The sequence below is a fragment of the Heloderma suspectum genome, chromosome 13 (genome assembly GCF_057233095.1).
Source record: "Heloderma suspectum isolate Gila_16-S chromosome 13, 16-S_ref, whole genome shotgun sequence".
Taxonomy (NCBI): domain Eukaryota; kingdom Metazoa; phylum Chordata; class Lepidosauria; order Squamata; family Helodermatidae; genus Heloderma; species Heloderma suspectum.
The window spans coordinates 10540771-10555020 of record NC_139470.1 but is presented as its reverse complement, the minus strand read 5'-3'; the positions used below and the strand labels follow the sequence as shown (position 1 = coordinate 10555020).

Sequence of the window (14250 nt, the reverse complement as noted above, 5' to 3'; positions counted from 1 at the left end):
AAGGACTAAATCCATGGAACTGTGCTTGCAGAATTCTCTCTTTGAAATGGCCTTTGAATCCGTATTAAATTTTAGAGAGAATTAAAGCATGCAAGACACACTTTTCTAATTCAGTTTCTCCTGGATGACTAGGTGGCAGCTGAGGCCAGAGGGCCTTTGGCCAGCTGAGGCCAGTTCCTGGAGGAGAAGGCTATCAGTGGCTGCTAGTCCTGGAGGTAGCTATATGCTACCTCCAGTATCAGAGGCAGTATGCCTATATACACCAGTTGCTGGGGAAAATAGGCGGGAGGGTGCTGTTGTACTCGTGTCCTCCTTGTGGGTTTCCTGTGGGCAGCTGGCTGGCCACTGTGTGAACAGGTTGCTGGACTAGATGGACCTTGGTTTGATCCAGCATGGCTCTTCATATGTGCTTATGTTTTTATGAGGCTGGTATGCCTGTTCCTGATGAGATCGGACCTGACCACGGTAACACCTGCCTTGATTACATCCATGTTGGATTATTGCAACACGCTTCACATGGAGCTGTCTTTGGAGAGTCTTTGGAAGCTTCAGTTGGTTCAGAATGCAACTGCAAGGATGTTGGTGGGTGCTTGCATGTGGGGGACCATATTACATTGGTCTTGCAGTAGCTGCACTCGTTACCAGTCGGCTTGCGGGCAGAATTTAAAATATTGGTGATTACCTTTAAACCTTGGGCTTAGGCCCACAATACCTAGGGGCTTTCTCCCCTTCTATGTCATCCTGTCTGCTCCCTAAGATCAAAAGGAGAGGCCCTTCTCTTTGTCCCATCTATGGTGGAAGCACAGACAAGAGAGAAGGCCTTCACAGTGGCTGCACCCAGATTATGGAACGTTACATGGAACAAATTATAGAACAAATCTTGGGTGCTGGGAATCCGATCTTTAAGGCATTGTTACTTTATTATGTGTGTTAGCATTCTTTTTTAAATTGTCATTCTCCTGAAGCATTTTGTACCTTACAAAGCGAAATAGAAGTAAAATCGTGTTCATTATCAGGACTAGTAAGTGTGAAATCTTGGAACACTGCAACCTTAAGCGTGTTTACTTGAACACAAGTCCCACTGATTTCAGTGAGACCTGTTCCCTAGTAAGTGTGCATAGGATTACAGCCTTAGCTACATAACTAGGTAGTGTTTAATTGGGAAAAAAAACATTTCTTAAGGTATTCTCTTAAGACTGCATAGGAAAGTTCTTGATGTATAAATATTTCCACTCTCTGTCTAGTATTGCGCTAAAAGCTTGTTCTGCATCTCTCCAATGAGTCATAAGAGCAACGGGGAGGGGTGCTGGTTCATCCTGATTAATTTTGTCACCAACTTTTAAGTGCAGGTCAATTTGAAAACGTACTTTTATTAGTAAAAAATTGGCTGTTACTCAATGACAAAATGATAGCTGTTAGAAATGTATAGTCCTATTCCTGTACTTAAGTATAATAGCTTGTATAACTAGAAATAACAATTTTTGTCTTAAGGTTGAGACAGTTTTGCTGCTTTCAATGGATATACTCAAATGACAGAATATTCCTGATTTTTATAGCGTACCCAAAATGAAGATGGAGAAGCAACTGTTGTGGTTGAAAATGACCATTATATGGAAGACTTCTTCCAACAGGTAAAATGCATGCACTGGGGAACGAAGTATTATAATAACTGTTTCTTTTGTGGTCACTGCCCTGTCTGTTTCAAAAAATAGGTTCTTCTTTCAGACTACAGTCCTAGCTGGAATCCGAGGAACTGTGGTCTTTTTAGGGGTTGATTTTTTGACTCACATCATAAAGTGCCCTGAGGGCTACAATTCCCAAGCAAACTCATAATAAGTTAATTGAATCTGCAGTGTGTGTGCCTTATTAATGAAAATGATTGAATCCTTTTGCTAATACAATCCACTATCTTAGGGCAGCTGTTAAGTCTTTCCAGAACTCATGTTAAAAATGCATCCCAAGGATGAACAACAAATAGTATCCAAGCTTTCCTATTTCCTATGTATTTATTTAAAATACTTAAATCCTGCCTTTCTGCCTGACAACTGGCCTCTAATGTGGCTGACACTAAGAAAAAAGAACATACAATAACTATAAGTGGTTGAGTCCAAACCAAGTTAGTCATACTTTGGACCTGTTGAAATCACTGTGAAGAGTGTGTTACGATTAATCTGTCACGTTAGTTTAATGGGACCCAAGTATGACTACCTTGCTCTGTATCCAAGCCACAATTTCTAGTTTTGAAGGCAGTGGTGACTGATGAAAACACTGGGTGGGATGAAGATGTAAAGCAGGGGTGTTGAACCTCTTTCATCTTGAGGAACAAATTCAATTTTGGAGGAGCTCTTGGGGCCGCTTTCCAGTGGTGGGCTGAACTAAAGGCAAAGGGGTGGGGGTAAAATACCAAAACTACCAGCCTATTTTAGTTTAAAGCTCTTTCTTCTAGTAACTAAGCCTTCGGAGACACATTTCAACCTTTTAGAATAGGGAGAAATAATGCACAAAAGCCAGGAAACCACCAAACGATTGGTGGTTGGGGAAGAGTTGTGGGGCTAGAGGAAGGGATGTGGCCATCTAGGAAACCCTGAGGGGCTAGATTTGGCTCCAGGGCCCGAGGTTCTTTACCCCTGATGTAAAGTAACCACTCCCCAGTCTTTTGGTTCTGCTACAACATGTGTGTTTCTATTACCTGGTAAGTAAAGAATGATATTTTGCTGCTGTGTGAAAGCTAACGTGATGTCTTTCTGCCACACATCCCAAAGACAGTAAGCTTTTAAAATGCACGGTAATTGAACTTGTATGAAAGGTCATCGCTAGTGACAATTAGCACATGAAGCTGGAACATCAGGTCTCTAAGTGCAAAGGTAAGTCTCATAGGAAGCTCCAGGTGTTGTCTCTTGCGGGCACTAGCTCTTTCACTGGGCTAGGAGTCTGTGTGCCATCCCTGTCCCCAACAGAGCCTATGCAGGCGGCCGTATGCTTCTGAGAGTGTTGATCTGCCTTGCTGTGGTCATTAGGGGGCTTTGTTTTGCAGCTTTTTGCTTCTCTGCGGCCTTTTTCTGTTGATATTGTTGGCAAAGTGTTTGGTATTAAAACTCTTAAAGGAAAAAAATGTAGTTTCAAAATTTAGAAAGTGATGGGGATACTGGTTTCAAAGGGCACCTGCAGCTGAGCATTTGATGGAAGGTGTCCCTCAGCAAGTCCATTCATATTTTGTGGCAAGAAAATCCAAATTTTCTGCAGAACTAGTTGGTGGCTGGCTGCAAACGGTATCGCAGAGTGAGTAGAAAGGCCTGTGTGCATAGCAGATAGTGTGATGAGATCCTTCAGTTCTGAGTTGGAGTCAGTCAAATTTAAAATACTTTAATTGGTTGGCAGTCCTAATGACAATGCAAGCATTGCCTCTGAAGGCAGTTCAAAGACAAGCTATTTCTGATGTGTTGATTCCATGGTATAAAAACATGAAAAGTATCTTTGGGGCCAAAAATCTTGCTTTAGATCCTAATGTTAGAAGCATATGTGTTTTGGTTTAAAGGTGAGTTCTGTGTTACACATAGGCTAGCATACTTTATCAACAGAAATTAGTTCATCAAAAGATGCCATTTTATCTGTTCCTGGCTTAAAGGCAATTCCCTCGTTATTGTTTTTCTTTACTGTGTCTCTGCATCTCTTGTATCGGTATAAGTACCATCACAACTTGGAGATGTGACAATTAACCTTTCACTACCAGCATCCTTTCCTTTTCACTCTGACCAGTGCATCTGAGAACTACAGACTCTCACAGCCTACTTTGTGATATAATACTTTGTGTGTGTGTGTGTTGGGGTGGGGGGGATGGCAGAAAGATTGTGCTTGACCAAGTTATGGTGCAAGTTTCAAAACTAGTGTTAAACTTCAGCTTAGATAAAGCTGCATAAAGTTCTGCTAGCGTTTTCACTCATAGCAAAGGAATATTATTCATTTTTAATGGGAGATCATCACCTCAGTGAATGCACCAGTTGCTTCTTGTGGATCTGTAAATGAAGAGGGAAATGTAACTGTTCATTTTGCAAACAGTTCTTGACTCACTAGGCTTATAAAAGAAGGTGTATTTCTCTTTTTATTGTTGGACCCCGTATTAATTATTATTTCACTGACACTCTTTTTTCCCACTCTAAAGGTTGAGGAAGTCAGAAAATATATAAGCAAAATATCAGACGTTGTGGAAGAAGTGAGGAAGAAACACAGCATTATTCTTTCTGCCACACATCCTAAAGACAGTAAGCATTTCATCTTTGTGACTTTTAAAACACACGGCAGCTGAACTTGCATAAAAGGTCATCACTAGTGACTATTAACATGTGAAGCTAGAACAGCAACTCTCTTGTGTAAGGCAAACCTTCCTGGTAAGACTTCAGATGTTGTCTCCCTCTTGACTGGATTAAGAGTCTGCGTACCATCTGTGTCCCAACAATTGGAGCTGTGCAGGCAGCTCTGTGCTTCTGAGTGTGTTGATCTGCCTTGCTGGGGTCATTAGGGGTTTTGTTTTACAGGCTGTTTGCTTCTCTAGGCCCTTTTCTGTGGATGTTGTCAGAAGGATCTACCAAGTTCTAGCCGGCTTCTGCTTGCTGAACTTACATACAGAATTCACATAGAGATGATGTTTTTCCATGCATATTTCTTAACAAAAATCATTGCAAAGCACTTTCCACATAGTGAAAAAATATGCTTTTGACGTGATACTTTGGCTTCCTAATTAGCCGACTTCCATATGGCCAATGGCTCTGGGCCAGTTATACGTTCCACAAAATTGTGGCGCTGTTCCTAGACTGTACCATAACAGTCTGCAGGTGGTGATGGTGGGATGATTGCATCTCTGAATGCCTTCCCTTTAAAACAAACAAAAGCCCCTCCCAGTACACACATAAAAAAATTGTCAGGAAGAAGAGTACTAGGCTAACTGTCATGGAGAAGGCAGATCCATCTTGTAACATACATAGGGCTTCCAGAGGAAGAGGTGATAATGAGCTTCTGCCTCCCTGTTGAAGCCTAGCTCAGACTGATAGTTCTCATCCTATGTAACCTAACAGATGGCATACTTAATTGAGCTGGTGAAGCATTTGGCACCTTTTCATTCCAAAACCTTGTTTTCCACCACATTACATCTTTGGATCAGGTCCTTTCAACCCAGTCCAGAGCCCAGATAAATCAAAAGGCTTGAATTTAAGCTAGGCTGCTGCCATCAACATCGGTGGAGTTAATGCTGGAGGTGTATCCCACTGACATCACTGAGACTACTTCCAAGTAGATATCCTTAGGAACAGTGTGGAAATCTGCTTTTAAAACATAGTCCATTGGCTTAACTAGGCTGCATAGTGTGTATGAGCCTTTAAAAAAAATCCACTTGTTTTCCCGAACAGTTGTGATCATGAGCTAATTTTAGCTCTCTGCTTTTAGATTGATGTATAGAGTGAACTAAATACAGTATGCAGTATTATCTAGAAGAATACAACACAGTGCTTGGCACAGTTGTTTGACTGGGGGGTGGGGTGGGGACCATGATCTAGTAATGAAAGCTCGAATATATAGAGCGTTGTTTTAGAAGAAATTATTTAAAATTGAATCAGACTTTTGTGGCCAAGTGAAGTGTAAGTAGATTGCAGCTATTCTCTATCCGCTGTCCTTGCTTGTCCTGGAAGGGAATGAGATGTCAACTGCAATGATGATTATTTATCACTTATGAAGCACCTAAAAAGTTCTGTGTGCTGTACAGAGATTAAAAGATGACAGTTGCTACCTGTGGGCTCACAGTCTAATAGACATGAGATACAAGGAAAAAGGAATGGGGAGGGAAGAGCAGAGGAAAGAGGGAAGCAGTGGGGAGGGAAGCAAAGAGAAGAGGGAGGTAATGGGGAGGAAAGGAAAGAAAGCAAATTCAGATATCACTTCTTCAAGTTACATAATCACAGCAGTCTTATCTGATCTGAATAGGTGGGTCTCCTTGCCTCTCATACAGTCCAGCGGTCCTTAGTCCTCTAGCCAGTGGCAGAGGCTGGAGTGTGTGCTTCCTTTCAGTTTTGGGACAGCTGGCCAGTAGAGCCAAGTGTTCTGGAAGGGAGGGGGGAAGCAAGCTCCCTCCAGTTGCTCTTTCTCTGGCTGGTGGATGGGGCCAGGCTGAATGCATCCCTTACCATGATTTTAAGCATGGGAGGCAGGTGCCAGTGACCAACTTTGGTGTTGGATCAATCCAAGTCTCATTTCAATCATATGGGAAATATATGGCTGAAAAACCAATTTCAGCCATTTGGAACCATCATGGAGCTCTTCCTTTTAATAAAAGACCTTAACTTCCATGTGGAAAGCTGTCTTGCAAGGGCCACCTGCCAAAGCTAACTTGCTGATCAAGGTGTAATGATGTTACTGACCAGTCTCCTAATTAAACACTTTTGAGTGTTGAGTTCCCAGCCACCCCCCATTCTTGAGCTTATTGCTTTTCAGTAGGCTTATAAAAGTGGTCAGTACTAGATCTGAAATACTGGGAATAAAATGTTGGGCACCCTTCATTAGGCAGCCTCCTGTTTGCTCTTCTCTCATGGCAAATAGCTGGCAAATGGCCTGACGCTGCATTTACATATTGTAGTGCCGTTGTGTCTGCTGTTCTCTTGATTACTGAGCCTGGAACAGGGCAATGTTCTTTCTGGTTTAGGGCTCTCTACTTCCTGGGGCAAACTGCTGAAGCAATGAGCTTTCAGCTGGAAACACTACAGAACTATTGCTTATGTGTGCTGTTCTCTTGGTTGGGAGGCAGCAAGTGTCATTTGTCATAAACAGTTCTAAACTATGTTTCACGTTCCTGCTCTTTCAGAAATAAAGGAAGAACTTGAAGAACTGAACAAAGAAATCAGGAAAACAGCAAATATAGTTCGTGCTAAACTGAAAGGTAAATAACAGAGTGAAATCGTATAACTGCCAGTCTATAGTTGTTATGAGTAACTGTGGAATCGGTGGCCTTCTGAAAACTTTTATAGCTTCGGAGCAGGGGTGTTGAACCTCTTTCAGCCCAAGGGCCAAATTCCGTTTTGGAGAAGCTCTCAAGGGCCGTATTTCAATAGTGGGCGGGGCCAAAGGGAAAAGGGGGTGAGGCCAAATATACCAGCATATTTTAGTTTAAAGCTCTTTTTCCCAGTAACAGCCTTAGGAGAGACATTTCAACCTTTTAGAATGGGGAAAAACCGCACAAAGGCCAGGAAACCATCAAACAATGGGTAGTCACGGGGAAAGGGGGTGGGGCCTGGGGAAAGGGGCCTGGCCATCTGGGGAACCAGATTTGGCCCCTGGGGCTGAGGTTCTGCACCCCTGCTTTAGAGCTTATACAGCTTATCACTGATCCATGGTCCAACTGAGCTGTGTTCCACAGAACATGCTAAGTTTACATTGGGCTGTCATCGACACTCCCCCCACCCCCCAGACATTTTCTTATGTGTATATAAGAACAAGTAAGTGTGTGTGTGTGTATAATTTGTACTTCTGCAAATCCTTGGGTCCCCCCCAAGCCTGCTGGTACCTCCTATTTGTGCATAGTGCAGTTTTGGCTACAGAAGGATAGAAGCACTCTGAGAATTTCACTAGTAATGTATAGGATTTATTCCTGTTTTGTTTCTGTAAGAAGCACTTCTTTAAAAAGCAAATCTTTTTATGGTAGGGAATGAGGGGTAGCTACTGTATGCCACATCTATGTTATTAAATGCTGTTCTCTTTTCTGTAGCCATAGAACAAAATTTAGCTCGGGATGAGAATGTTAATCGAACTTCAGCGGATCTCAGAATACGAAAAACACAGGTATGCTACAGCCAAGAAATTTATTTCTAACTGAGCACTGGTATGCAGGTCAGTGGCATGACCTGCATGCAGGTGGCTAAGGTGATCCTTAAGACATACAGAGCTTGTGAACGGGGAGATATCTCAGACATTCCAGAGCAGGAGCAAGAGAGGAAGCATGGGCGACTTGCACTTATTCCATTTTTCTGGGTTTCATCTGAAAAGAAGAGGTGCACTCTCTCTCACACACACACATGCGCACACACAGAGCGAAAGAGCAAGCAGATAACTGTGTGTTGTGTCTGAGAACATGCATGTCTCCCCTTCAGATGAGGCCTGGAAGCATTGGGAGAGGAAGTCACTCATGTTTCCTCTTCCTCCACTCTTCTGGAACATCCAACGTGGCTTAAAGACCACTTCCCAAACATGGCTTAAAGACCACTTGCCAAACATGACTGAGGCTCAGACTGCTTGCCTTTGGCACAGGATTAAACAAAACCTCACAGGACCACTGTATGCTGGACAGAGAAAAAAAGTTGCTGAATTGACATAAGAGCCCTGTTGGATCAGACTGAGGGTCCATCTAGTTCAGCATTATTGTAGCCAGTAGTGTCCAGCCAGAAATTTCTGGGAGGTCCACAAGCAAGACAGGTTTCTGTCCTCCCTTGCCTGTCCGTAGTACATGGCCTCTGCACATGAAAGGACTATTTGGCTGCTATGGCTAATACTCATTTATAGACCAGTCATCTGTAGAGATGGACAACCCCCTTTAGCACTGACATGAGTTGCCTGGGTAGCACAGATGCATTTGGCAGGGGGAGTGGGTGAGCAATATGTCTCTTGTCTTGATTAAGACTCATTCACTAGAATTGTGGCTGCCTGACAGTTTGAATAATGCTGTGTTTAATGCCTAAAAACAAAAACAACCAAAACAACTTTCGCCCAGTCTCAAATCTGCCATTTTTGGGCAAGGTGATTGAGCGGGTGGTGGCGGTGCAGTTGAAGGCACACTTGGAAGAAACTGATTATCTAGACCCATTTCAGTCGGGCTTCAGGCCTGGGCATGGGACAGAAACGGCCTTGGTCGCCTTGGTGGATGATATGAGGAGGGCTCTGGATAGGGGTGAATGCTCCTTCCTTGTTCTCCTCAACCTCTCAGCGGCTTTTGATACCGTTGACCACGGTATCCTCCTGGACCGCCTGGAGGGGTTGGGCATTGGAAACACTGTATTGCGGTGGTTCCAGTCCTTCCTCTCTGGCAGGTACCAGAGGGTAGCACTGGGAGAGGAGGTTTCGGACCCGTGGCCACTTACTTGTGGGGTGCCACAGGGTTCCATCCTCTCCCCGATGCTATTTAACATCTATGTGAAGCCACTGGGGGCTATCATCAGGAGGTTTGGGGTGCAGTGTCATCAATATGCGGATGACACTCAGCTCTACCTCTCATTCAAATCTTCACCAAGGTTGGCCGTAGAATCCCTGTCCAAATGTCTGGAGACGGTGAGTGGCTGGATGGGGAGGAATAAGCTGAAGCTCAACCCTGACAAGACCGAGGTACTTTTGGTGGGAGACAAGAGGAAGCTGGGGGATGTTGACCTGGTGTTGAATGGGGTACAGCTACCCTTGAAAGACCAGGTCCGCAGCCTGGGGGTCATTTTGGACTCCCAGCTGTCCATGGAGGCTCAGGTGTCAGCTGTGAGCCGGACAGCGCTGTATCAACTCCATCTGATACGGCGGCTGCGCCCCTACCTTCCCGACCATCTGCTCCCATCGGTAGTACATGCCCTGGTCTCCTCTCGTTTAGACTACTGTAATGCGCTCTACGTGGGGTTACCCTTGAAGATGGTTCGGAAACTGCAGCTGGTACAGAACGCGGCGGCTCGCCTGATTAAAGGCAGCCGCCGGCGAGATCACATCACTCCAGTGCTGAAGGAGTTGCACTGGTTACCAGTTGTTTTCCGGGCCAAATTCAAGGTGTTGGTTTTGACCTTTAAAACCCTATATGGTTCCAGCCCAGCCTATCTTAAGGAGCGCCTCCAGCAACACCAGACAGGCCGCTTAACAAGATCAGCCTCGGATGGCCTTCTCTGTGTCCCATCAGCCAGGACAGCTAGACTGGTGGGGACGAGGGAGAGGGCCTTCTCTGTGGTGGCCCCCACTCTGTGGAACTCCCTCCCTAGGGAACTCCGTCATGCCCCCTCTTTAATGAGCTTCCGTCGTGCATTAAAAACGTGGTTGTTCAGGCAGGCATTTGGGGTGGGTTAGGGTATTTTTTTTAAAAAAAAATTATGGTAAAATTTTATTGTTTTAAATTGTTTATGGTGGGTTGTACATCGCCCAGAGTGGCTGGGTGACCAGTCAGATGGGCGATTAATAAATTTAATAAATAAATAAATAAATAAATAAATGTAAGAAAGCGTTCCGAAGGTAACTTTGCAAAATATATTTACTTCAAATCCAGCACTCGGTGTTGACCCGGAAGTTTGTGGAGGTTATGACAACGTATAATGGAACCCAGACTGTCTTTCGGGAGCGCACCAAAGACCAGATACGCCGGCAGTTAGAAATAAGTAAGTCATCCCCTTGATTATTTTTTTCTGTTCTACAAGATGACTCATTTGCAATAGCATGTCTAGGAGTGGAGAGGGGTTGTTAACAGTGCTACTTCCTTGATTTGTACACAGTTGTGCTAATAGCTATACATCTTTTTAATTCTTATTCTTCCGTCACATAGGGCTGGAACCCCTCCCCTTTCCGCCCCTCCCTTCCCTTCCCCTCCTTACTACCTGATCGCTCAGGTGCCCAAAATTATGACGCTTATACACAGTAGTTCTCTATAGAGCAGGAACTGAAGTGTATTTTTTATGATGATGATGATGATGACGATGATTACTACTACTGCTATTACTACAAAGTGGCTTACAGTTGAAATCCACACAAAGGTACAACGTGTGTGTGTGTGTGTGTCTGTAATTATATTGTACCTGGTAATTCGTGATACAGTCCAGTTTCCAGGCTCTTCCCTCCAGAAGAACAGGGCAGAAGGAGCTGCAAATGGATAGCAGTTTCTCCCCCGCAATTGGTAATACAGTCTAAATTCCAAGCTCTTCCTTACGAAGAGCTGCAGATGGATGTAGTAGAGTTAAGTCCTTTTTTTAAAAAATTGAAGCTGGCACTAAGGAATTCAAAATACATTTCTTGTTGTTTTTTTTCCTGTTAGCCAACAATAGTGCACACAATTACATAGAGGCTCATGTGTGGTCAGAACAATTCTTGATCAGTAATAGGAAAAGATGACATGTTTAAGAACAGTCATCTTAGAGCCCTTCAAAATGTCTGGACTTCCAAAGGAGCATGTTCCCATTTCTTATTTCCAGGGCTGGTGATGTGGTAGGATCTACCGGCATGCCTGATACTGGCATAAATTATTTCACATTTTATGCAGTCTTTTATTTATATTCTAAAATGTATATCTTGCTCATTAGTCAGGCTCTCATAGCAGCTCACAAAAACGTTAACCTGTCTTAGACTGCAGTCCTGTATGCACCTACCTGGGAGTAAGCCTCATTAAACTCAGCTGGGCTTATTTTGAGTGGGCATATGTAGGATTGTGCTGTGAAACTAGTAGCAGAAGATTACAATAGATCGACTGTTGCATTTAAAATGTTAAACAAAAGCAATCTCAGCTGTTGCTCAAATGTCTGGCCCGTTTCCTAAAGGGAAAGCTTTATCCATCCTCCTAGATGATAAGAGTGAGCTGGCCAGGCAACGCCCACATGAGCAAGCAATTCCATTGGTAGTGCCCTGCTAAAGAGAAGGCCCTAGAGCGGGTGGCTGCCCACCAAATATTGGTCCTCAACACAACAGTTACTTCCTGGACTAGATCAGTGAATAAACATTTGTAACATAGGAAGTGGTTAATTTGTTTATATTATTTACATTCTGCTTTTCAGCCACTGTCAGAACCGAGAAGGTAGTATTAGCATCCCCCACAAAACAAGTTTATACCCAGTGAATACTCTTGTGTTGTCCTTGTCATTAAATATTGTCCTCTCTTCTTCCTACATGTTTCGGTAATTTTAAAATAGCCATTGAATTGTTGCCTTGGTCCCGATTAAGTGGCCCCCATCAGATGTCAGCATCAGATAGCAGCTAGTCTAAGTCAAGCCGCTCTTAACCACCTATCTGTAATATGGGGATAATTCTGACCTACTTTAAAGGTTGTTATAAAGATTACTAAGATAATGTATGGGACACTCTATGAGCATTTAAGGAAAATTATATATCAATATGCAACAGTGATAATAGTTAGTTTCTTCCACTGTAGCAGAAGCTGTCCACTTAAATATAAAGCAGATGTCTGTTGCTCTTTTAGCAAAGTAGCTTAAGATGAATCATCTTTCCACACTGCCATTTACTAATGGTGAGAGGCAGGCATTTCTTTGCTGCCTTCAGATTTCTAGCAAAGCAGTTATTATGCACCATGTAATAAATGGATCTCTGTAATTTTTTTACTAGCTGGAAAGACCACGACCGATGAAGAACTGGAAGAAATGTTAGAAAGTGGCAATCTTTCTATTTTCACTTCTGACGTATGTGTTTCAAGTTTATTTTTGCTGTCCTTGTTTGTGTAATATGTAATACCTGAAAGAAAGCAAAGCACTGTATACAGTATAAAACAGAAACAACCGACCCCTACCTGCAGAGTTACAATCTAAGTGTATGAGTCTGTACTAGTTCTGTAATCAAAGAAGTACCAGCAGTATATTCATTTAACGTCTGTTCCCTCTTTTTATTCATCAAAGATTATTTTGGACACCAAAATTACTAGAGAAGCTCTTGATGAAATTGAGTCGCGTCACAAAGATATTATAAAACTGGAATCCAGTATACAGGAGCTGCATGAAATGTTTATGGACATGGCAATGCTTGTTGAGGTTCAGGTAGGTGACCTAAACATAAGTATGGATTCCCGTACAATTTTTTTTTTAGGTTTTCTAGTTGGAACAATATTGGGTTTAATTAATTACTTAGGTTGGGCTTGGCCCCATCTGACACTCAAGGCACTTGGGCATGCCTGTAGGGCAGTGGTTCGCAATTCTGAAAAGCGTCACTACCTTAGAGACTGAATATGAATGAGGAAGTCTCCTCTGCACCATGAACTCACTAGGTGGGCTTAGACAAGCCACTTCCTCACAGCCTCAGTTTCCCCCTGGCAATAAGAGAGAGAGAGAACACTAACTTAGCTTACATGGTGGTTGTAAGGATTACAACTAGGTAATGGGTGTGATGTGCTCTGAACTCTTAAAAGCACTATACAACTATTAAATATTAGTAGACCAAAAAAGAGATCTCTAAACTTGCTGGTTTCAGAGATTGTGTGAAATGTTGTGGCAAAAGATGCTAAATCATTGGATTAATCTTTTCATCGGAGGGGGGGAGTGTTGTGTTTGTGTTCATATGTGCATACCCCCCCCCCCAAAAAAAAACACCATTGCGTCTTCAACCCTCAAGTTTTCCAATCAAGATGTCTGGATTTCAGAATAAGAATGTTGAAGAGATGGGTGCTGCCTGTAGCTTGGTTTCTGGAAATGAAATGGAGACTTTTACATGTGCCTAAAACATGTAAACTGATTGCAGCTGCTCAGGCTGCCATGGCTGGTAATCCTCACTGCTGAAGGAAAAAAAACAAAGGAGAATTTTATGGCAGAATAAAGGCTAACAAATGAATTGTGTTATGAACTTCAATAAGCACATACAGAAAAAGCTGTGCACCTCAGATTTCCATCCAAAGGGCACATCCAGAGTGCTATAAGACAGCCCTGTTTGGTGCTTCCAGTTCCCAGTCTAAACATGCTAGTCTGCTGCCAGCCCATATACCTTGTTGGAGACCTTCAAGCAGAGGCTGGACAGCCATCATTTGGGGATGCTTTCGCTCTAAATTTCCTGCATCAAGCAGAGAGTTGGACTAGATGCTCCAACTCTGTAATTCTTTGTCTGCTGTGGATGGGTACAGGTTGTATAGCCCTTGCAGCTATCTTGGTTAGGGTGGGAAAAAGGAGAAGGCACATCTGACTTCCTCTGGGACACTTCCCGCACTCCTCATTGGGCAAGTTCTAACCAGGAGCCTAGAAATCTACTTCAATAAGGCTCTTTTGTTTGTGTCACCTTGCAGAGATATTGCTAAAAGCCACCACCCTGTAAATCTGGGGGTGTTAATCCCTGCCTTGTGCCAATAATTGTTGTAAAACAGTATTTAGAAAGCCTTCCATGGAAGCATATCCCACAAAGACTAGGGGTGGAAGTTGGTGCTGCTGTCTGCCACTCCAGAGTTTGGAAAATAAAGCTAGTGCATTGTTTATCCCTGTGCAAGGTGATAGCTTATTTTATTATGTGGAATTCTTTTTGTTGCTTTTTAAAGGAAGTGAAGGGGGGTGGGGAAGTAAATAAACT

The 14250-nt window shown here is 43.2% G+C and overlaps 1 protein-coding gene across 2 annotated transcripts in view; it reads left to right on the top strand.

Annotated features, from left to right (window-relative positions):
- The window catches only part of STX2 (syntaxin 2), a 37237-nt gene that overhangs the window by 10298 nt on the left and 12689 nt on the right, over window positions 1-14250 (top strand). For both annotated transcript variants that reach the window (XM_084820025.1, XM_084820024.1), the window contains exons 2-8: window positions 1557-1631; window positions 4160-4259; window positions 6845-6919; window positions 7745-7818; window positions 10259-10367; window positions 12316-12389; window positions 12603-12740. In XM_084820025.1, the coding sequence (XP_084676151.1) occupies window positions 1557-1631; window positions 4160-4259; window positions 6845-6919; window positions 7745-7818; window positions 10259-10367; window positions 12316-12389; window positions 12603-12740 (645 nt within the window). The remainder of the gene's footprint in view (window positions 1-1556; window positions 1632-4159; window positions 4260-6844; window positions 6920-7744; window positions 7819-10258; window positions 10368-12315; window positions 12390-12602; window positions 12741-14250) is intronic.